We start from the raw sequence: 24,794 nt of genomic DNA, 5'->3' as shown, positions 1-24,794 counted from the left end.
TTCTTCTGTGCACTGGGAGGTGACACTTTCCCCAAGGTTCAATAGTCATGCCTCGTTTCTTGAGCTACCGTCAGTGTATCTTCTGGCATTTCTTCAAAGGCTCTTTCAATTACATGTAAAATTAATTAACTCTCCTATTTTCTACTGTCTACTCCCTTCTCCTTGGACAGTCAGTATGCACACATTTTTTGTAGGATCTGGAGAAAGAGAGGGGTTTTGGCAGTTCACCACTGAACGGCGTCTCCTAGGTTCCAGGCGGTCATTAGTCCATCGTCCACTGTGTCTTAGCCCCACAGGTTCCAGAAGGACCTAATTATTGCTCTTGCTCATTCCCCCTCTTCCTCCCCATTTCCCTGCTCCTATTTATCATTGTGCTGGTTAATCTTGTACTCGAAAGGAGACCGACAGATGTTTGAGGCAGGCGTCCCTGTCCTTGCACGTCCTGTGACCAGGCAAGCCTGTAGGGCTCCAGTCCCACTTGCACCCCATGCTGAGATGCCCCATCCTTTTGCCTGGTTGCTGACCTACTGCGGGGCCCTCCTCCAGCAGCCTTGCCCTGACACCTCTCTCACCGCACCCCAAACCTTCCTGCAAGAGCCAGTGACCTCCAGCTGCCAAGCTTTTGAGCCACCAGATGGTCACAGCAGTGTTCCCTGCTGCTGCCTCCTGGAGCTGCCCCTCTGAACCTGTGTTCCAGACTCAGGCTTTGGCCCTCACTGCTCTGGAACAGAGGCCTCTGCGGAAGCACCCTGAGGCAGGCTTCCTCTCTCTGTCTGAGGGTGGGTCATCGCAGCGTGATGTGTGTTTCCTGATGTTCACGTGGATTCACTCTTCTCCTGGTGCTGCAGGTCTGAGGATCTGGAATACATTTATAATCAACTGAGAACGATAAAGGTGAGGGGCATGGCGGGGCTTCTGGACAAGCTTCAGAGCAGCTACTTCCCAGCTTTCCAAGCCATGTTCAGAGATGTTGTAGCAGGTGAGGACCCGCACGTATTTTCATAAATTGACTGAAATTTCGTATTTATGCTGAATTATCTTCCTCTCTGATCTCAGCAGCTTCCAGTCCTCATAGCCTCCAACCTGAGACAGTCTAGCGCAGGGGCGAGAAGGCCAAATGCAGAGGCAGGGAAGCAGCTGCCCTCTGCTCTGTCTGCATTTCCAGCGCTTTGTGCCCTTGACAGAGCCGCCTCACCTCTCTGAGCTTTCGAGTGTGCCATGGAGCAGTGCACACACTTCCCGCCTGCGTCCCTGGGCTGCTGTAAGGTGGGGTAGGCGGAAGTTCCTGACTGACTGTACCGCACTGGCAAATGCGCTTTGTGATCCCTTGTCTCTGCAGTTTACCTCCTTCCACCCCCTGGCTCCTCGGGAAGTCTCTGTTCCATTTCTAGCTCCATTCTGCCTTTTTTGCGCCTACTGTCGGATGGGACTGCAATTTCCTGGCCATCTGAGCACCAGACAAGATCGGCCCTTGTCAAAACTGCAAATCCAGCAAAGTCTATAATTAGAAAGAGGTAAAATTTTTCAGGGCTCCCTCTCTCCTCATCAGTGCACTTTGCTTCTTTCTCTTATCACAACTCCTCCCAGCTCTTCAGTATTGTAGGTCAGAATGTGCTTTTAAAGGTGTTTGCAATTTCATATAATTTAAGCTTAACCCAAGCAGTGATTTTCAAACACTTTTTCTCTATCAGAACTTTCCTTCAATGCAATCTCCTATGTGAGTCCAAAATTTAAAACTTGCCAAGGTGTATTTGCTCTGCTAAATAGGGAGTGTCCTGTGTCCAGAGCCCATTGGTGGATCCCCTGTCCCACCTTCTCCCATAGGGTTTGGAAACCACTCAGATAAAGGAATGAAAGTTCCAGTGGTGGAGTTTCTGGCATGCGCTTTATAACAGAGAAGAACTGGCTTAAGTAGCTGGTCTTTGAGGTCCTTCCGGGCCCTAAAATCTCATCCTGGAGGCTGCTGTGCCAGCATCTAGAGCTGGCTTGGAATGGGGTCCCTGTTGGGGTCTCAGTTTATTGCTTCTCTGAGAGATTTTGTGTGCCAGAGGAATCAAGTGTTATTCCCAATTTATACTCCAATTCAAATGAGATAGTGTCCCCATAAGTGATATGTGTACCACTGCTGGTGTGAGAGATGGTTGTGGGAGATGTATGGACAGGTGTATTTTAAAATGTGCTAACGGGTAACTTTTTTTGGCACATGATACAAGTTTTCCATTTATAGTAGAGATTTAAAGTTTTCATTTTATATGATTTTATTTAGACTAAAATGAGAGTCAATTTAGAGAAAAGTATGAAGTAATACAACAGGTTGTAGGCAGTCATGACAAATATCATAAAGGAGCTATGCAAAGGACTGAAATTTGAGGCTCTGAAATAAAACATATAGTAAAAGTATATTTATGAGTTGGTTATTTAGAGCCCCAAATATATTTTTCACATTAATAGATTAATAGAGTACAGTCATTCACATTGATTAATAGTTCTAAAAGATTCGGTTCCCCAGGCCAGCTTCTAAAAGTTGTTTGCAGAAGAGTATAGGACAGCAATGAAAAGAAATTAGAAAAAACAATATCATCATAATAGTCCCAGAGAAACACCACTGTAAAAATAGAAATCCTTGAAATATATAACTCAATCCCGATGATGGAAGAAAAGAAATTTTGATTAGAGTTGCCAGGTAGAGACTTGGTCAGAAATATTGGTGGGGTCTATGGAGAATAAAAATGTTTTAGAAGCTTGCAACTGATTTTCTCATTTCAGAGCATCTGTCTTTATTCTGCACAGATATACTATGTGCCTTGTTCTTATCAGTCACAATCAGGGTAGTTCTTTGGCTTACAGATGGATGGAAGAGAAGGAGAGGAAAAGAGATAGGCCTGGATTAGCGGGCACGTGGGAAGTAAAGAAGGAGGTTAAAAGGATGTAGGAAAATGTGTGGGAGCAAGATTGTCTGAAGTGGAATTGATTGGGCAACGAAGAACCTTGGAAACCGGAAGTAGAGATACCCTGGAGGGGAAAGGACCAGGGCAGCAAAGACTAAGTGGGGAGTTCTCGCCTCTGGCCACTAGGGAACAGGGTCGGCACAGTACGGCCCAGTTGCCAGTCCAGGATATTTGTAGGTGGATGTGTGTTGAGAGAAGTAAAGGCCAGGGGTTCTCTGGAGCTGATGTGGACTGGCTCACAGTTTCTCAAGAGAGCCCACTGTACGCAACTCTTTTCAAAGCGCCCTCCCTAGCACTCAGTGACGTCAAGTTAGTAGCTTGAGATCAGACATGGTGGGAAGATTGGGAGTATTTACACCCCAGAAACTGGCAAATGCTAAAGGCTTTTGAGATCAAGGCTTTTGTCCCAGAAGGGCTTGTTGTTAAAGATTTATCAGCAAACCACAGATATCCCTGTGCAACTGGGGTTTATGTTTGAATTTTGTTTTGTTTTGTTTTGTTCTGGTCGTGCTGTGCGGCTTGTGGGATCTTAGGTCCCCAGCCAGGGATTGAACCCAGGCCCCCTGCAATGGAAGCGCGGAGTACTAACCACTGGACTTCCAGGGAAGTCCCTATATTTGCATTTTTTAAAAGCTGTGCGCCTAACTCTGTTCATCTCTGTCTTCATTTGGCTTGTGAGCCAAGGTGATTGCACCCTGGAATAGATGAGCTGGCCCTCAAACGTTGAGCTCTTAAAAATCAGGGGCGTGCCTATTTGTATGATTAAAGGAGATTTTGCTTATTAAAAAATATAACATAAAAAGGAAGCTCCTCTGGCACAATGGTCTCAGTTTCTCTTCCCTCAAGGCCCATGTGAAAGCCCGAGCGTGTGCTCATTGGAGTGGCTGTTGGATTCTGACACCCCCCCACGCCACAGTGGTTCTGATACTCCCGTCAGCTCCCCCATTTAAGAATCGCTGCTCTAATCAATTTACCATGACATCTGACTTTCAAAAATTGGATTCACATAGTCCTTCCCACAAGTCCATTTGGGATATAAGGTACACCTCTCAAACTCGTGTGTGTAGTGAGCCCCACAGCCATCAAGCCAGGGCTTCAACATGATAAACTTGGGGTATAATCTTCCTTTTACTCAGCTGGGCAGGGGTGGCCGATTCACAGTCTAGGCAAGTTATTTAGGTCTTAATGTCTTTCCTTATAAAGTGGAGTAGTAAAGCTACCTCACAGGGTTTTCTACGAGTTGGTATATGTCTCGTGAGTTGGACAGTGCCTGGCATATTGCAACTGCTTACTAAATACAGTAATATATATTTTGAGTTTCCTTTAGGATGAATGCAGAGCTTCATCCACATAATATAACCCAAGACCATCTGCTGTCACATAACAGTGCCTGGTTATCTGCCCAGGAAAGAACCAGCCTTTATAAACCCTCCCTTCCCGTTCAGTTTGTTCAGTGGACTTTTGCATTCCCTGTAAGTGGCTCTGCAGAATTAGTGCCCAGAGCTACTGGTTTTCCTAGTTTCCCCTCTCAGCCACCACAGGATGGCTGGTGGAAGCTGCTCTCTTTCCTTGCCTGCATTCAAAGGAAATGGCAGGAGATTTTCCGGCTTTGAATACCAGCAGAACCTTTCCATAATCAGCCTGGGCTATTTCTGTATTCCCTGTGACTTCTCCTCCGTAAGAGCTTCATGAGATTCTTTATTAGCAAATATTTATCAGAGACATTAGCAGGTATGGAACGCCTGTTTTGGTCCAGGCACTGAGCTAGCTGTGTATGAAGATTCTGTGTGTGCTGCCCTCAGACCTTCATGAGAAACCTTTAAATTAGTTACTGTTCAGCCTGTTGTTGAGGTTCAGACATGCCCAAGGTCATACATTTGATGTATCAGCATTTGAGGGCAGATCTCTCTGACTCTAAAACCTGTCCTCTGTCATCTATCTTGTATTGCCTTGGAGGTAACAGCAGCAAAGGAAACAGCAAACAGTTACTGAGCGTCTTCTACAGGCAGAGCACCAGACTGGGGCTGGGAGGGCCAGGAAGAGGTCCAGATACAGGAGTTTTATAAGAGAGCCTCCTCAGACCACTATCCCAGCTGCCCAGGGCTCTTCTGTGTTCAGTGTTTCCTCATAAGAGCTAGAAGGTTTTCAGGGACCAGCCCTCTCTGCTCCCTTAGCGCAGGAAGAGATGGCAGCCATTGCTTTGCAGATCCTTCACTTCCAGGCCCCAGGGCTCCGCTCCGTGGGTGTGAGCCTCAAGCCAGGAAGGTGACCATCGTCTCCAATTCCTTCCAGCTCTGATGGAGGCGCGGGACATCCACACGCACTTGGTGCCGCTGCACCGCCACCTGGAAACGCTCGAGAGCCTGGAGTTTCCCGAGGTGAAGCCACGGCTGTGGCCTCTGCTGCACGTGGTCTGCCTGATCTGGGCCACGTGTGAGCTGTACCGCTGCCCCGGGCGCCTGATGGTGCTGCTGCAGGAGATCTGCAACCTTCTGGTCCAGCAGGTTTGCGCCCAGGATTCCCCAACCTCTCGCTGGATGGCTCCGAGTCATGAGGAGAATAAAGTGTCCATTGTTTTCAGGGCAGGGAAATAATTAGGGTCCAAAGGGTTCTCAGACTTGAATTGTTTTATCATCACAGCCAGTAACTCACAAAGGTGTTCTCAGTCCTGCTGGGATCCTTGGGAGGACCCGGGTCAGGCGCAGGGTCGGGGTGGTAAATTTCAACCTCCTTAAGGATCTTAACGGCCTGGTATTAGGTCAGCAGCAAAGCCCAGCAGCTAAGAACGCTGCCTCTGGAGTCAGGCGTCCCTGTGCCACATCCCGCATCACTACTTGTCAGCTGTGTGTGCCTGGGTGAGTCGCTCACCTGCCCTGTGCCTCACTCTCCCTCTGTGCAAGGGTGGGAAGAAGAGGACCTGCCTCGGAGAGTTGCTGGGTGGCTGTGAGGCTCCAGTGTGATCCTGTATGGCAAGGCTCACATCATGCCTTCACGTGCTAAGAACTCACTGCCTGTGAGCTATGTAGAAACAGCTTCTTGGCTCACACGCTCTGTGCTCCTTAGGGACCCCTGTAGCACCAACCAGGGTAGCGTAAACCTTGAGGAGGGCACCTGTAAACAGAATGAGGCCTTTAACAAGGTTTGGGTGATCTGCCCCCCCCAAATTGGGTCCTTTTACCTCTGAGGAGCTGGGACCATGAGAAAACAATGAGCATGTTTAAAGAGTAACTAAAAATAAGTCACATCTGTGGAGCACATTGAAGGCTACAAAGTGCTGTGACATCCCGTCATTTGTGGATGAACCCTGCGAGGTGGGCAGGGAGAATCTTGTTAATTTACTATTATTATTTAACGATGAGGGCTACAGCTCAGGGAGTTTAACTGAGTCACCAAAGGTCACCCAACCCAGGACCGGAAGCTAATTGTTTGACTCCTAGTCCAGCGATGTTCCATCACTGCATGTTTGTCAGCCAGGACTCTTACAATTGAAAGTCTAAGAAAACCCAACCCAAACTAGCATCAACAAAAAGATAACTTATTGGCTCATTTATCTCAGAAGTCCAAGGTAAGGTTGGCTTCAGCCCTGGGTTACAATGAGGCCTGGATGAGGTCACAAGGTCCCAGTTATTTTGGCCCCTCCCTGTGGTGGTGAAGATAGCTGTCCAGTGGATTCAGACTCACAGCTTTCCAGGTTCAAGCCTCTGGTTCAAAGAATTTGTGCACTTGAATTATTTACTATAGAAAGCCAATGAGTCACAACGAAACACCTGGAAAGGACACCTGCCCAGCCCCAGCTAGCCCAAGGAAAGTCTCACTGTGTTTCCTTGTCTTTGGTTGGTCACTTGCAATCACTGACTATGGCTTGAACCCAGGTTCCAGTCTACCTGTGGAACTGAGGATGGGGTCCGACGTTTCCTATATTAGGCTTCTGAAAAAGGTTGGTTGGGCAGTTACTCGGTTGAGAGCTGTGGGCTGGGCAGAGTTGTGGGCCGTCCTGCTCCTGCAGCCAGGCTTAGTGCCACTAACCTGTCTGCCCTCCAGGCCTCTAAGTATCTCAGCCCAGAAGACCTCCTGAGAAGTGAGGTGGAAGAAAGTCAGAGAAAACTGCAAGTGGTCGTGGACACCTTGAGCTTCTTCAAGCGGGTGTTTCAGGACAGAAGGGAGAATCTCCATTCTTATTTCAAAGAGAACCGGGAAGTTCGGGAGTGGAATTTCCAGTCCTCTTTGGTCTTCGTGCGACTGGATGGCTTCCTGGGGCGACTGGGCATGGTGCAGGTGAGTGTTCTCGTTCCTGTCAGGCCCCCGGCTCCATGCAGGAGGGAGCCGTCCAGGGATCCAAAAAGTAACAGCCATAACAAAGAATGAAGTCATGCCATTTGCAGCAACATGCAGGGACCTAGAGATTATCATAGTAAGTGAAGTAAGTCAGACAGAGAAAGACAAATATGTGATATCACTTACATGTGGCATCTAAAAAAAATGGTACAAATGAACTTATTTACACAACAGAAATAGACCCAGGGACATAGAAAACAAACTTGTGGTTAACAAAGGGGGGGGGGGAGGGATAAATTAGGAGTTTGGGAGTAACATACACAAACTACTGTATATAAAATAGATAATCAACAAGGACCTATTGTATAGCACAGGGAACTCTGCTCAATGTTCTGTAATAACCTATATGGAAAAAAATCTGAAAAAGAATGGGTATATGTATATGTATACTGAATCACTTTGCTGAATACCCGAAACTAACACAACATTGTAAATCAGCTGTACTTGAATTTTTTTTAAAAGTGTAGTATTTAAGATTTAAAAAAAAAAAAAGTGAGGAAGAAACTTGAACATTTATCAAATGAATTAATTTTTAAGACTAGCTGCCTTTCAAGATGTAAGTGGAAATCCTATTTTACTCTCTAATGGCAATTAAACTTTCTTTTATCTCTCCTTTTCATTACATTTTGTGTATGGAGAATGCACTAAGAGAATTATAATGTATCTGCAATTCCCATGCTGTATTATTAGATCAAAATTTGGCCTTTCTTTTCTTTATTACGTTTGTGTCTGCCTATAGGATGACCAAATAAAAAATGAAAAAGTAAAAAACAAAAAACAGGGTAAGAAAAGGTCCAAGACAACATGGTGGTCGCCCCCCCCCCCCGCCATTGGCTGGAAAAACCCATGATTCAATAGCTTTTTTTTTTTTTTAATTTGTTTATTTTATTTTTGGCTGCGTTGGGTCTTTGTTGCTGTGCATTGGCTTTCTCTAGTTGCGGCGAGTGGGGGCTGCTCTTCATTGTGGTGCACGGGCTTCTCACTGCGGTGGCTTCTCTTGTTGCGGAGCACGTGCTCTAGGCGCACGGGCTCAGTAATTGTGGCACGCAGGCTCAGTAGTTGTGGCACGCAGGCTCAGTAGTTGTGGCACACGGGCTCAGTAGTTGTGGCTTGCGGGCTCTAGAGCGCAGGCTCAGTAGCTGTGGCACACGGGCTTAGTTGCTCCACGGCATGTGGGATCTTCCCGGACCAGGGCTCGAACCCGAGTCCCCTGCATTGGCAGGCGGATTCTTAACCACTGCGCCACCAGGGAAGCCCTCAATAACTATTTTGATTGGTCATCATGTAATGGTAGTTCTATCGTACTAGAAGTTTAGGAAATTCTGATCATAGACTCAGAAAGAAGGCCGAAGGAATCAATCGACAAATACAGTTGGTTTTCAAATTACCCATAATCTTCTTGCTAGAAATCTCATGCAAAATACCAGCGAGCTGACCCAGATGCAGCTGGCCATTCCCACACAGCCACTGCTTTGAACTCCACTCTCCCACCCTCAAGGTTGCTCTGAAAACTACAAGACTAGCATGAATCCCTGTGCAAAAGAAATATGACTTTTGCTCAAAGTTGTGGCTGCCCTCCCGCAGTTGTTTAAAAGTTAATATGAATGTTAGTTTAACGACCAAGGTGAGAAAGCATGAGGCTTTCTCTTTTGATTGTTTTAGAGTTTAGTGTGGTTAACAGGTGTTTGCACACTTTGCAGCTCTGTATTTGCTGATTGAACTTTTCAGGGAGAGTAGTGGGCATAATAAAACAAAATAAATACTTGTCCTAAAACTAATTTGGGAAATTCAGGGTCAAGTTCAAGATTAAGACAATAGCAATCGGGACTGAGAAGGAATCAGAATCATGTTTCTAGCCATGATCAGCAGAGATTTGGGAAAAAGAGAGGGGCTATATTGGGGGAGGCTGTGATAAGTGGCACAAACCATGGGATTATGAGGATAGGAGAGAGTGAGATTGAATCTGTTCATTCCAGCTCAAAAAGCATCGGCCCAGCACTGCCATGCACCAGGCACCATGCACCATGCACCAGGCGCTGAGCTGGGACCTGGAGGTAGGACGGTGGCTGGGGTACAGCTTTGCTTGAAAGAAGCCCATGGACCAGTAGCCATGGCCCAGGAGAAGGTAGAGACAGATGGAGGAGATCCAGGGATGGAAAGACACAGAGTCAGGAAGTTTCACTGAGGTGTATTAAGTGCCATGAAAAAAGCAAAATTGGCATGTTATTGGGAGCAAGAAGGAGGGGTCCCTAACCTAGAGAAGGTCTGAGAAAGTGGGAGCACAAGAGGGAATAAATTTCAAAACTGGAGTAGGAATTCTCCAGGGAACTAAGACGGGAGAGGGAATAGAGACAGACAAAATGTATAAGCGAGAAAGCGAGACGCTAGATCTTATGAAAGGCTCACCTTAAATCCTTCACCGGGATCACAGAGAGTATAAATAATTGATATCTAGCTTTATCCTAAATGGGTCCTTTTTCTGCAGCCGTTTCTACCATGGTTCTTGACGAGCAGCCTCCCCCCTCCACTCCATCCCTTCCTCTCCAGCACCAGCCCCTTTGCTCTCCTTTAACCAGAGGGGACAGACACTCTCCTGCTCCACCCTGCCCCTGGCCGCCAGGGTGAACACGGCAGACAAGTGCCTTTACTGTGTGCAGGCTCTCCAGCCTTGAGGATGGTCCTCACCCGGAGGCCAGGAAGCAATGCTCAGCTCTGCAAGGCTGTTGGGCTGTGGCCTCGGCGCTGCACACATGCTAATGATGGGACTTTGCATATAGACAGCTATTCTAATGCTGGGGCGCCTAATCTGCTGGGTTTATTCAGTAAAAATAAGCAGCCTAGGCCACCAGTCTCCCTGGAGTCATTACCCTCACAATAGTCTGCTCTCAGGCTGCTTTTTCTTTCTGAATCAAGGGCACAGGAGCATAAAAAGAAGGTGCCCCAGTTTAATTAGAAGATGAGTTGAATGTCACCTGCCCTCTGTCTTCCTGCTCCTTCCCCTCTTCCATTTTCGGTCCCTGGCTCTGGTTCACTTCTCTGCTCTTAGGCCAAATTCCACCACTTCTTTTCTCCACCGATTTCCCCTCCGCCTCCCTTTTCCCTCTTCCTTCCCTTTCTGCTGGTCTCCCTTCCCCTTCCCTGTTTTCCGCTCTCTCTTTTTCACTTTCTCTTGGCTCTTTGTACACCCTCCATTTACCTGAGTCTCCCTTTTCCCATGGCTGCTCCTTTCCCTTGTCCTGGTGTTTCTCCCCTTTCATCTTTCGTCTCCCAGACATTTGCTCAGACTCACCCCCTGGCCCCCGGCTTCCCCGTCTCTTCCCCACTCAGCTCAGTGCAGTGGGACACAGACTTATCGATCGGCTCCAGGCATACTTCATGTTGCCCTTTAGTTAACATTCTGTGTATCTCTGTGATCGATGCCTGTTTGAATTGAGATTAATCTGCTTCTCTCCAGCAAGAATTAGCATGAACCCGGCCTTATACTTCTTGCCGTTCTGTACACTTGGTGGCCCCCGAGATGTTAATAAAATGACATCAGTGCGTTTCCCTCTCTGCCTGCTCATGTCCAGGGTTAAGTTGTTTAGGGCTGGGTTTTAATCTCTATCGTTCTCATTTCTTTCCCTCTGATTTGTGTGGCTTTTTTCCTTTTGCTCTTTTGCTCTTGCTCTTTGAAACAAGAAAGGTTTATTGTGCAGATTGATGCTTCCCCTCTGGGCACCTGCTAAGTGAAGGTGGGGCAGGGCCTGCGTGGCCGGAGGTGCTGTCCTCCTGCAGGTCTGTCTGCAGCGGCACGTGGAGTAATTGCCTTCTCCGCAAACCGCAGTCCTCTTCCTCCTCCTCTTCTTCCTCCTCTCCATCCCCATGACGCAGCTAACCTCTTAGCGTGCCAGCCCTTGGGAGGGAAAGGAAGAATAGACCAAGAAAGAACTAACATCTTTCAAGAGCCTGTCTCGTGCCAGAACTGCAGCCTTAAAACCTTCGTAAGAGCTGGATATAAGAACCTTTACTTTAACAAATGAGCACCATTAAGTCTGACACATAAATGAACTTGCCCAAAGTCACAGGCTCAGCGAGATTTACCTGGGATTGGTACCCAGTACCCAGGGGCACAGGGTTCCAAGTACTGTCTTTCCACCAAACTCAGCCGTCTCCCAGCGATTCTGAAGGTCTCTTCCCCTCCCTCCCTCCCTCCCTCCCTTTTGAGGGTCCCACACTGGTTTTGTGGTTTTCTTCTGTCCTGACACACTCTATCCTGCATTTGCACACACTATTTTTACCACATGATTTCTAGGTCTTTTTTTCTGAATAAGTTATTTGGGTAAAATTATAATTCCCATTCCATGAAAGGGCCTTACTAAGGAAATCCCAAAAGTATATAAAATCTTTGCAATTTGAAGCAACAGTCAAAAATCAAAGGGGAAAAGAGTCTTCAGCTGCCTCTTGATTCCTTCCCTCACCCTGCCTTCCTGCTCCATGCTTCAGTGCGCATGCACTCACACACACACACATTAAACACACCACACTCACAGAGACACACACACTGCACATATGCACACAGCGCTACACGTACCTACACACACATTACACACCACACTCATACATACATTGCACATATGCAGACAACAGTACACACATACACACACACCACACTCACAGAGACACACACACTGCACATATGCCCACAACACTACACATACACACTGCACATATGCACACAACGCTACACATACATACACATTACACACCACACTCACACATACAGACACTGCACGTATGCCCACAACACTACACATGCACACTGCACATATGCATACAATGCTACACATACATACACATACATTACACACACATACATACACTGCACATATGCACACAACACTACACATACATACACATTACACACCACACTCACACAGACACTGCACATATGCATGCAACGCTACACATATTACACACTCATACATACACTGCACATATGCACACACTACACATACATACACATTACACACCACACTCACACATACATACAGACATTGCACATATGCACACAACACTACACATACATACACACACCACACACCACACATATTGTGCATACACAGACACAGTCACGCACCACACACACGTACATACATACACTGTGCACACAACACCGCATATGACACATGGACACATCACACACACAGAGTTCATTTTTGTGTCATAATATTGGAGATTCTGTAGGTGCCCTGTTTATGTTTCTCCCCGCAGCCTCTTCCCTCAAACAATGCAGTGAGTAAGCAGCTTGGAGAGAACCCCCATTTCTTTCATTGTGAAATTGCTGTAAAGCTGTGATTCACTTGGAGACAAGATGATTTCCTGCTGAGGCTTCGTGCGCGGTGATTAGCAGGCAGATACGTAATAAACTGACCTAATCTACAGCGCTTTTCCTTTGCTCTTTCCTCAGTCTCCAGCCCTTTCGCTGCCTCTTTTCATTCCGGCCTAATTGGGCCGCTTCCGTTTTAGCCGGGCCTGAGCGCTCAGTCACGTAGAACATTAGCTGCATGAGGTCGGCCTCCATCGGAAGGTAAAGAAAACTGTTTCCCAATGACCTTTGAGATTTTCATCTATGAATGTCTGCTTTGTGCTCGCCCTTAATGAATTCTGAAGACATTTCTTTTAAGATGTGCGGCCTCTCCTGAGAAGAGGCTTGCTGTTTGTGGGGTCACAGCACAGATGGAACCCGCCCTCACCACCCTAGTAAAGGCTGCACAGTTTTTCGTAAGAATAGTACCTGGCTGGTGCAGCCAGCTGCCTGGGACCCCATGGTCTTTGTAGCTTCCGTCTCTAAAAGGAGCGCCTGTGTGTTAGCTATTATACATCTCTCAGCCACCAACCTGATCTAATGACACCGGGGTAATGAAAATTAATTACAGCACCTACCGTTTATTGAAGTCACACAAAGGCACTTCCCCTGTAACTCTGTAACCCATTTGCAGGTTAGGAAAAGGAAGCTTAGAAAAATTAAGTGTCTTGCTTTAAGTCTCATAGCTGGTTAATGGCAGACCAGGGCTGTGTGAACCCAGGGATCTGTGCCCTATCCTACACTCTTTCCACGATGCCCTCTGTCCTACCACTGAACTTGACATTTTCAGCCTGTATATAGCATAATGAATTTCGTATGTCTACAACGATGACGGTTAAAAATGGATATTTTAAAAATATAATTTAAACCTCTTATTGGTTTAATGGCCTTTTTTTGTGAGGACTTCTAAATAAAGAAAAGAGCTTACATTTATTTTAAGAATCAAAGATATAGTCGCCATGATTACTATAAATCTGTTTCTACAGTGGGAAGACAACTTCCCACCTGATGCACTAATCTTCACGATACCTCCGTGATGTCAGACTTCTAAAATCCACCCAGAGATGGAGAGCTTACTACCTCTCTTAGCAGCCCAGTCTATGGTTGGGCCTTTTAGGCGTGAGAGGGTTCTGTTTTATGGAGTGGAACCACATGAAATTGCTATTTCTTGTAGGTCAGAATGGTCAAGTATAAGAAATTTTTTAAGTTCAACCTACAACTTGACACCAAATCTGCTCCTGGGTCCCGTTCACTCATTTGCCTTAGTTTTGCCCTCAGAGCAGAACCATGCAAGGTTCTGCCTTGCACTTGACCAAAGCCCTTCAAACATTTAAAGGCACAGTTTGACCTTGCTTTCTAATTCTCTGCTCTTGTCTAATTCTCCTTATTTTCTCCAATTGCTCTGAGTCCAATGTTCCTAGAGTCTCTACCACCCTGTCACCTTCTCCTGGAGGTGCTGTCGCTAAGTCAAAGGTCAAAGATCACATCTTCATTCATTCAGCAAATATTTCTTCAGCATCTGGGACTCTTCCAGGGACTGAAAATACAGTGGGACCTCTGGGGTGTTTACAACCTACTGAGAAAGATGGATAGAAAATAAACAATGTAATATAATCCCAAATAGTGTATTATAATGCTGGAGTATTATAAGAGTTCTAAAGAAAGCTTACGCAGGGGAAGGGCATAGAGAGTGCAGGAGAAAAGTGGGGTGGGAGGTTCTTTTTATGGGGGGCAGGGTAAGGAAAGGTTTAAGACCTTGAGTTGAACCCTAAATAAATGTATTGCCCATTGTGTGTTTGTTAAGTAAAACAATGTAAATACCCATTTTTTTGGGTGACCAGAGTTTCTCCAAAAATAGAATGATTATGTAAGAATTCTTCTAATACCTATGATTTGCCTGTTAGATTGGAGATAAAACACCTTTCAGTGACCATCCAGGACCATGCTTCAAGAATTCTTGAGAAATAAAATAGTATAACAAAATCCTCATCTAGTTTTCCAATATAATCAAACACATCGAGATGCATCTGCCTTTTAAAATGGTTAGAAGGGAGGGGATATGGGGATATATGTATACATATAAGTGATTCACTTTGTTATACAGCAGAAACTAACACAACATTGTAAAGCAATTATACTCCAATAAAGATGTTAAAAAATAAATAAAATGGTTAGAGGGTAGTTCCTAAAAATTGAAATTGACATCCACAGAATTATGAAAAATGGGTACCCAGGTGACATGCCACTGCACAAATATGTTTCTCCTATCACACTGACAGCAACTAAGCACTTTTTGAATGACTTGAATTACTATTTAAGTCTATTTCATTTAAATCAAATTGACTGCTGTTTTCAAAGTTGAACGTGTATTTAAAGAAAGACTGCCCCATTTCCCCGTCGTTGGCAAGATCTCCTGGTTTGGGTGTATGTCTTCCTTCCCTTGGCTGGCTCTTCCTCCTTCTCTCCTCTCCCACTTCAGCCACCTGCTCACAGCCATGCCTGAACACAGCTGAGCAAAAAGGGTTCTTAGATGGCTGCTCAAGGCTGCGTGGATGGGCACCCACCTGGCAACACGGGGAAGGTCAGCCACTTCTCAGCACTTCCCAGTGCCTCTGTCTCTGCTGCTGGACTCGGTGTCCCAGCGACAGGAAGGAGATAGGCAGCCCTCTGCTAGCCTAATGGGTCAGCGCATAGCGGTGGCCAGTGGCAGTGGGAATTCCCTGAAATGGTGCCAGGGCCTGCTGGGTTTCCAGCCTCGTGTCAGTGTTCCCTTTTCTTTACTTTCAAACCTCCTCTGGGTGGAGAGCCGGCTCCCAGGGGTCCACACCACATGTTTGCCAAAATGACACAAAGGTACCTTAATTTCCCTCTTTCCTGTTGAAGAGGTAAGCACACAGATTGGAAGGGATAACAGGGAGAATGTCTTGGTTTGGAGGTTTTGTGATTTTCGATGGGTTCTAATGAGAGGTAAGTACAGTCTGTCGCATTGGACGTGTTCTGAAGGCTTCCATCCTATCAGAGGTGAAACATCTTCGATGGACTCGGGCAGGGTCCTGTCCTCCCGAAGGCTCTAGGTTGTATTGTCACCTGTCACTTAATCCTGAGCACAGCTGGGACACTGCCACATCAACAGTGGCAGTAATGCACACTCACTGCCTATTTACTGTGTGCCCGGCACTGGCCTAAATCCTAAGTCCGCATTGACTTGATTCACTCTCACTATTACTGTCCCAACGCAGAGCTGTCAAGTCATCGCCCACCACCACCCAGCCGGCCACAGGGTCTACCGCAGCGTGTACGCTCGGCAAAGGCGCCCCGCAGATGTCTTTTCTTAGCAGAAGTCATTGCTGAGAATGTTGGTGCCACCTCTGAGCTTGTCCTCAAGACTGTTTGGAGGATCCGCTTTCCTGTCAATATCCTCCAAAATACCTGTCATTCTAGAACCACATAACATGGTCCGTTTGAAATTAATTTTTTAAATAGGTATAAAGCCACCAGCCACGTAGATAATGTTATTATTATATTTTATTATTTATTAGAGAACACGGAAAGAGGCTGAAGCATAAATTTGATTTGTGTGTGTGTGTGTGAATTATATTTATCAGAATTTTCTCTTTGTTATCGAGTCTCACCAAGAGTTATTTATACCAACCCAATCTAATAATAAGGTTACAAAACTAATCAGGCTTCACATTTTCCTAAGCAACCACCACCCCCATATAATTTCCAGCCCTTCCCGTACTAATTTGAGTGTCATCTGATGTTATCATCATCATTATTATTTTAACTCTATTGCAAATTGTCTTTATAGGATCTTCTGAAGACAACTTTGGATTTCCACAAATTGGGAAAGCTTGAGTTTAGTGGCATCAGAGGGAGTGCCCTGAGCCAGCAGGCCCAGCGGATGTACAACGAGTTTCAAGAGATGTACAGGGTCTTCTCAGAGTCTTCCTACGACTGCTTGGACACTCAAAGCATGGTAGAGCTTGGAAGAGCTAACTTGCAAGTTTGTCTCTTTCTCAGATGCCTGCAGCCCGTAGGGTCTGGGTATTTACTTGATTTTCCCTGTGCATTTTCTTTGGCTCTGTGGTCCCCATGGTTTTATTGGCAGAGACTACTCTTAGTTATTCTTTGTGTCAGGAGAAAGATCAGGAGAGGGCCTCTTCCAACTGCTGACTTCTCCAAGCTGATGATATGCAGGGTTTCAGAGATGCTGAGGTGGGGATGGGATGATGGTGGAGGCTGTGGCTGCCCTGCAGTTCCCAAAGCTTTAAGCTTTGAGCAGTGACTGCTAGGTGAAGGCCAGGCACACTTGGGCAGAATTTCATTAGTGGTCTGGGGAGGGGTGAGTGACGCAGTAGCCTAGTTTTCCATTCAGACCCTGGTTCCCAAAGAAATACTTAGGATGAGGAAAGGGCTAGAGCTGCATTTTCCAGGATCAGGACACAGGAGCCCACATCTAACCTGTAGCTCAGGACAGCTGAGACCTGTGAGTCTAAGCCTGCAGGAGACAAAAAGAAGCAAAAGGGTCAGTACAGAAGTAGGGAATGGAGTTCCCTGAGAAGGGAATGGCTGAATTGCTGGAGAAGGAAGTTTGAGAGTATTTGAGGGAAAAGGAGAGAGAAATTCAGCAAGAATCTGCTCTGAGCATCTTCCGACGTCTAGGGGGATCTTAGTTGGCCAAACCCAGGAAATGTCACTTTCTAACAATTCCATTAGACTAAAGTAAAAAAAAAGAGTTGGAGTACAAAGCAGGATATATACCATATGTTTGCTACCATGTGATAAAACAAAGCAAAACAAAATCCTATGCACAGGGAAACATATTACAGTGCTAATATGGTTGGGTTTGGGAAGTAGAAAAATACTACTACATTTTCCTACTTTTCTTTGTCTTTTCATAAAAATATGCATAGCTATTGTAAGGCAATAATAAGAAATAATAATTCCACAAATTAGAGATTTGAGTTAACAGTTTCTCTGAAAATTGCTACATTCGAAGAAAGAGGGCACACTTTGGGTTGCTGGATAAAATATACAATAATTGGGACATGCTTATTAAAGGGATATGCTTATAAAAAAAATTCACTATTGATCTGAAATTTAAATTTAACTGGGTGTCTTGTATTTTTATTTGCTAAATTTGGCAACCTTAGGAACAATAGCTAGCCGCTGTCTTAAGCAATGAAAGTGTGGTTAGAAGAAATAGTGTATACTAGTTTAATTAGCTTACTTTCCTCCTAATGGCCAGATCAGTTTGTTTACACTGAAAAAAATAGGATTTTCACTTGGTGGGGGGAAGGGAAGTAGGGGGTAATGATGGAATAGCCCTATTGCTGGGGCTGTTGCTGCTGAGGTGGCTTTCGGAGTGGCCTGAGCTGGTGGGTGAGAGAGAAGGGGCTTCAGGATCTGGAAGATGGGGCACAGACAGGAGGGACAGGGTACCAACCTCACATCCAACTCTCTTTACCATTTTGCCTAGAGTGTCTAGGAAAAAAATGCTGCAATAATAGGGTAACTATCTACATGGATAAACACTAAGACATGCCATGGTGAACTGTGGAAAATTAAAATAAATCCCTGGTATAACCGATTTGAGTACACATGTTAATAGTAAAGAGCACAGCAGAATGGGCCTTCAGAATATCATGTTTTCTTATGTCTATGTGATGTCTCTTCAGGAATTTGAAAATGATGTCTCTGAGTTTAATCAGAGAGTAGAAGACCTTGACCGGAGACTGGGGACTGTCTTTATTCAGGCCTTTGATGATGCCGCTGGTTTGGAGCATGCCTTCAAGGTTTGTAAAGTAGGGGGAGCCACCCCCATGCTTTATTCCCCCCGCCCTCTTCCAACTGTTTTGTTCCTGCAGAGAGGAATTGTTCCTGTTAGAGCGGTATTGTGGGTGTCCCAGGGCAAGGGAGTGTGCAGAACTGGGCTTCTCAAGTTGACAGCTAATGCTTTTCTGCAAACAGGACGATGTAAAAATGCTTTGTAAGTGAGTTTCTTCTGGAATGCTTTCTTTGGGCCTTATCAGTAGAGTACCCATTGAAAGTGAAGAAGCCTGCTGTGGTCACCATCCTAAATCCATGGCTCTGCAACACCGCGACTGTTTAACCGCTGCCGTCAGGTTGGTTGAGGCTGGAGCAAACCACTCAAGCACAAGTAACTGGAGTAAGAAGACGCCGGCCCGGCCCTGTGCTGTCTAGGTCAGACGGTACACAAATGCGCAGGAGGAGGAGGTTTAGGACGATGAGTAGGTAGATGTCTACAGAAATGAGAGATCTGGGTTGGAAGACCTGAAGGCTTAGTGGAACAGAACAGACCTTCCATAAACTGTGACGACACTTATTCTGTAGAGCCTGAAGGATAGAACCAGGACTAATCAGGTTACAAGGAGGCAGATTTTAGCTAAGTAAAGGAAAGAGGTTTCTGTTAATGCTATTTAAAGATGGAATAAACTTCCTTGAGACGTAGGTAAGTTTCCAGGCACTGAACATGTCCAAACGTAGACTGGGTGATTGGTGGGACAATTGCAGAAGAGGCTTAATCCCAGGATGTGTGAAACCATGCTGTTCTAGAACACTGGGCATATATGTATTTAACTCATTCAAGAATATACATATGTATTCTTTAATAAATACCTACTACTCCGTAACTCACATAGGAAGAGTTTTAGAATTTCTCTCTCCAAGTATTTAATTCCAAGAGAAGGGCTTATATGTGTCTATAAAATAATCCCTTTTGCCATTAACTGTCATGGCTAATTGGGATGTTACCACTCAGATAACTGGTGAAGCTGGAACCCCATTTCTGCCTTGAGGATGTCCAGCCCTATCCCTCCCATAAATCCCTGTGCACCATGGATTTCAAGGCGTCTTCAAGGGTCTCACACATACTCTCAAGTTGCTCTGCCTTTGACATCATGGTGTCTTTGCTACTTGTCTACAGTCTCCCTTAAAAATGTCATCTGCCCAGGAAGGTGCTTTCGGGGGTCTTATTATTGCTCTTCTGACGATCCCCACCATGACAGCATCTACATTTATGCCAAGGGCATATCTGTCTGGGTTCCAGACACCCCAATCTTTGCATTTTGTGGTGGAGCAGGGTTCTGAACAGAAGCAGCGAGAGACCTTTCCAACTTTGCACACCCTTTGTTACCAGGTCCTGAAGCAACACTGCTCATACCCGGAGTCTCAGAGGGCTCTCATGGAGCAGACTCTTCTTCTTTGGGCTCCAACACCTCTTCTCAACAAGGCTACCCACCCAGTCTGTGCGGCCTTGTAGGAAAACCATAACCATTCGGTCCCTTCTGCCTCCTTGGTTTTCTCTTTTTGGTCATCCCACCAACAAGAAACCAAAGCCCTTCCCTCCTCCTTCAGCCAAAACAGAAGCTTCCAAAGTATATAATTTCGTGCAAAGAAGTGCCTTTTCAGGTTGGGGAAGTAGGGACCCCTGAGTCCAGATGCCCCTGTTACTGCTGTAAGACCATTCGACCACTAGGTGTGCCTCAGTGGACATGGCCGGAAGGCGTACGTCCAGGTCAGAGAACCTGAGTCCGAGGGTGTGGGCTGGCTGCAGTGGTCCCTCAGCCCACACCTCTGTACCTCTCAACAGGATGTGTGAGCCAGAACTCGGTGGAGACCTGCTCTCTTGTGCCTCCATGGAGGGAGAGCTACTTCCTGCTGTCTCCAGAGATCTTGGTGATTGTGGGTTGGAGGACTGGGTGGTCCTAGAGGTCATGCATTGTTACATCCTGAATATAACTGGAGTCTCCCACGACCTTGCCTCAGGGTGGCATGAGGGTCAGAGAAACACACTCCAGCACCAGCAGGTGATTAGAAGCAGCTCACCTTTTCATCCCGCTGCTCCCTGAAACGGGGTTAGGGCGGTTGTGATGCACAGGGGACGTCTGCGCAGTGTCCTTGCGACCACTGCCTTCCGGGGGCAACTGCTCCCTGAAACGGGGTTAGGGCGGTTGTGATGCACAGGGGACGTCTGCGCAGTGTCCTTGCGACCACTGCCTTCCGGGGGCAACTGCTCCCTGAAACTCTTTTCTTGGTCCACACTCTCAAATTTTAGCCCTCCCGATTCTCCCCAGCACCCAGCCTATTAGCTTCATTTTTCTTCTCTGTCGTCACCCTCCATGTCTGCATTAGGTCTTTATGGGGTACATCAGCTTACCCTTTCTGACATCTTTCATTTTCTCTTTGTTTTACCCTCTACCCAGGTTCTTACAACACGGCAGGGTCTGGTATGTCATTCAGCACACAGGAATCCCTCCTTCAGAAACAAAGACCAGAGAGACAGACTATGAATATTCTGCCGATTCATAATTATCCATCCAGTTGCACAGTAACGGTTTTTTGACCCTGTTACATTTGTGGACAGACATATGAAGGAAAAACCAGGATACAAGATTAATGTAACCTTGGAAAAGTTGAATCTGTGACTTTTCCCCTTCTTTTCTGCCTCCTCTGTAGCTGCTAGACATGGCAGGAAACCTCCTGGAGAGACCACTGGTAGCACGGGACACATCTGATAAATACCTGGTGCTCATCCGCATGTTCAGCGAGGACCTGGATGCCGTGAGGATGATCTACAGTCAGCATGTCCAGGAGGAGGTGGAGTATGGTAAGCTTGTTGTCACATTTGAATGAGGGACATCTGTTACCAGAAAGGGTGCCACTCTTCTGTATTTGTTACACGTCTGCTGTGAATCCAGGGCATTCTCCAAGAGCACAACCTTCTTGCTTGAAATTCTAGACTTGGGTGATTGAAGAGTTCACTGAACTGTGCATTTCCCTGTGTCTAGGGCAGGATTGGCAGACTGACCCAGAGCAGTGAAGTCCTGACCACTGCCTCCCGTCAGTTTAGTCCTCAGCATAATGTGTGAGTTGACCCTCAATCAATGTCGCCACACTGATTAATCTTTAACATACCTCAATTCCACAGTAGATTTGTACATGCCTGAGAAAAGGTTCTTATCCCTTCCAACGCCTTATCAACCATGCTTTTGGAAGGAGGAACCAGCAGGAGCCTGACAAAGGGCAGTAACACACCGAGGTTATTGTAATTCTTAGTTGCCCTGTCTTGTCTGTTTGAAAGTCAAACACAAGTTCAGTTCAGCTTTGCAAATGTTTCTTGAGGCCTTGCTATATGCAAGGTAAACTTGTGGGTACCGCATGCAGAGGCAGGCCAGGGTAAGGGAGAGAATAATTAATCCTAACAGGTGGTTCTTCAAGGAACGCGATTGGCATAAACAGAGTTATAAAGAACTATAGCAAAACAAGATGAACTGGGCTGGGAGATGGGAGGAAGAGTTTATGGAGATGGTGGACTTGAGCTGGACCCTGAAAGATGGGGAGATGGACAGCCAGGGAGAAGAGGCAATGGTCTTGAATGCAAAGGCAGGAAACGGTGTGGAAGGTGACCAGTCGGACCTGCCTGAGCCAAACAAGGTATATAGAGGGAGATCAGGTCAGCCATCGAGTTTGGAGCCAGGTCATGAAGTGCTCTGAGTGCCCTATTAAGGAATCTGGAATTCATCTTAAAGGCAACAGGAAATTTTCAAAAGTTTTTAAGTAATGGCGTAACAGGACCACTATTTCTATAAACAGGTTTCACAATGAGGTCATTAAGAATGGCTTCCACTTAGGAAGTCATCCCAGAAAAATCTGTTGGCCTCAGCTTTATGAGGGACCATCCTCCTGACTTCTCACAGTGGGATGCAGAGTTTGAAAACTCACATACCTTCAGATGCATATTGAATTTCTGTTGTGCATAACAAATTATCACAACCTTAGTGGATTAAAACAACATCCATCTTTGAGCTCACAGTTGTGTAGGTCTGCAGCCCAGTTTGGTGTGCCTGGGTTCTTCACTCAGAGAATCTCAAGGCTGAAATCAGTCAACTGGGCCAAGTTCTCATCTGGGGTCTCTGGGGGAAAAATCTACTTCCCAGCTCATTTTTGTTGGTACAATCCAGTTCCTTGTGACTGCAGGACTGAGGTCTCTGTGTCCTTGTTGGCTGTCAGCCGGGGCCTGCTCTCAGAGATTAGAAGCCCTCCCATCCCTAACCACATAGCCACCCCATCTTTGAGCCAGTAATGGCATGTTGAATCCTTCTCATGCTTCAGATCCCTGACTTCCCCTTCTGCCAATAACCAGAGAAAACTCTTCTCTTCAAGGCCTCACCTGATTAAGTCAGACCCACCCAGGGTCACCTCCCATTTGCCATATAATGTAACATCATCACAGGAGTGATATATCATCACATTCCGTTTCCACCTATACTTAAAGAGGAGAGACTCATGCAAGGGTGAGGGTCATTGGGTGTCATCTTAGAATTTTGCCTACCACGGAAGCCAAGTAGAAAATGACAGTGTTGGACCTGGGCTGAGTGTAAGGCAGCAGGGAGTGGTGGGGTCCATGGTCAACTAAAGGACAAGACCAATATTCAGCTCCTACAGTTAGTTAGAAAGGGGGCTGATGGTTGCCAGATTTCCCAGTTTTATCAGAGAAGCTGGAAACTGAGGGTTTTTTTAAATGGAATCTTACAGTTGTTAATTTTGACAACTGATTATAAGCAAACAAACCCACTGAATGGACTGAAGTAAGAATATCCAGGCTGTGCTAACTCTGGTCAAGGGCTTCGTAATCCACATGGCCTGTCTCATACATAATCTTACTGAATTCTCACAGAAACCCTGGAAGTTAAGCGAGGAAGATATTACCCCATTTTATAAATGAAAAACCTAAGGGCCTGAGAGATTAAGTTGTCTGTTTAAGGCAGTGTGTCTTTTTTTTTTTTTTTTTAACATCTTTATTGGAGTATAATTGCTTTACAATTGTGTGTTAGTTTCTGCTTTATAATAAAGTGAATCAGTTATATATATACATATGTTCCAAGGCAGTGTGTCTTACCCCTGACTGTACAATTAGAATTATCCTGAGTGCTTTCTAAAAATACTGATGACAAGGCCCCACGCAGACGAATCAAATCAGAATGGCTTGGATGGGGCCCAGGCATCAGTGTTTCTAGAAGAGCCCCAGGTGACGCTGATGTGCAGCTGGGTTGAAAGTCGCAGGTGTGCAGTCAGAAAGCCAGTGAGTGGCAGAGCTGGGCTGGGAACGGCTGTCCTCTGTTGCTGTTTAGCGTTCTCCCCAAGGGCACTCTTCCTTCCCCCTTAGCAGAACTCGGTGATGTCCCAGGAATTTCCATCTCAGCCTAAGCCCAGGGTGACTTTAGCAGGTGGAGGTGGATGAGGCAGAAAGTGCAGTAAGTGGCGGGAGGTGGGGAAGTGTTCATGGGTAGAGTGGGGCTCAGGCCTGGCGCCTCGCTTCAGTCTGCTGTGCCCTGTCCCCAGGCTTCTCCTCCGTGCATAAGAACATGCCCGCTGTGGCCGGGAGGCTCCGCTGGGCGCAGGAGCTGAGGCAGCGCGTCCAGGGTCCCTTTGACAACTTCAGACGCATGACACACCCGTGAGTACCTCGTTCCTGAAAGGCAGCTTTGTTTCAGGCTTCTGCTCCCGCTCTGGACTTCGAGTATTGTAGCAACGCAACTCAGTTACTTGAGGCACAAAAGTCATCTTCTTTTCTTTCCGTTTCCAGCAATCAGCCAGTATCTTAGTCCGTTCAGGCTGCCGTAACAGAATACTATAGACGGGGTGACTTAAGAATATCAGAAATCTCTCTCTCACAGTTCTGGAGGCTGGGAAGTCCAAGGTCAAGGTGCTGGCAGATTTGGTGTCTGTTGAAGAGGACCTGCTTCCTGACTCACAGCTGGCTGTCTTCCCACTGTGTCCTCAGATGCGGCAGGAGGGACTCAGCAGCTGTCCGGGGTCTCTTTTATACGGGCACTCATCCCATTCATGAGTGCTCCACCCTCACGACCTAATCACCTCCCAAGGCGCAACCTTAGGCTTCAACATATGGATTTGGGGAGGACACAGACGTTCAGTTCATAGCAACCAGGTACTACTGGCCAAGCAGTAACGAGATTGATACGTTTGGATTGAAGAGTGGGTCCCTTGGTGTCAGGTGAGGCTTACTGGACACAGGCTGGCTCCTTTTGCTCCAGCAGAGTCCTCGTTTCCAGGGGAAAATGAGTCAGGGTTTTCAAGCTCTTTGGGTTCCTCCACACATCTCCTCTGACACGACAGCTCTT

The 24,794-nt window shown here is 46.3% G+C and overlaps 1 protein-coding gene across 1 annotated transcript in view; it reads left to right on the top strand.

Annotated features, from left to right (window-relative positions):
• Positions 1-24,794, top strand: part of DNAH9 (dynein axonemal heavy chain 9) — a 297,703-nt gene that overhangs the window by 11,491 nt on the left and 261,418 nt on the right. Inside the window, exons 4-10 of the mRNA XM_061176356.1 lie at positions 849-979; positions 5,241-5,452; positions 6,990-7,223; positions 16,439-16,606; positions 18,309-18,425; positions 21,109-21,259; positions 23,995-24,109. Of these exons, the coding sequence (XP_061032339.1) occupies positions 849-979; positions 5,241-5,452; positions 6,990-7,223; positions 16,439-16,606; positions 18,309-18,425; positions 21,109-21,259; positions 23,995-24,109 (1,128 nt within the window). The remainder of the gene's footprint in view (positions 1-848; positions 980-5,240; positions 5,453-6,989; positions 7,224-16,438; positions 16,607-18,308; positions 18,426-21,108; positions 21,260-23,994; positions 24,110-24,794) is intronic.

The sequence above is a fragment of the Eubalaena glacialis genome, chromosome 19 (assembly GCF_028564815.1).
Source record: "Eubalaena glacialis isolate mEubGla1 chromosome 19, mEubGla1.1.hap2.+ XY, whole genome shotgun sequence".
NCBI classification, from domain to species: domain Eukaryota; kingdom Metazoa; phylum Chordata; class Mammalia; order Artiodactyla; family Balaenidae; genus Eubalaena; species Eubalaena glacialis.
Note: the sequence above shows the minus strand (reverse complement) of the source record. Positions and strands in the feature narration are given on the sequence as shown.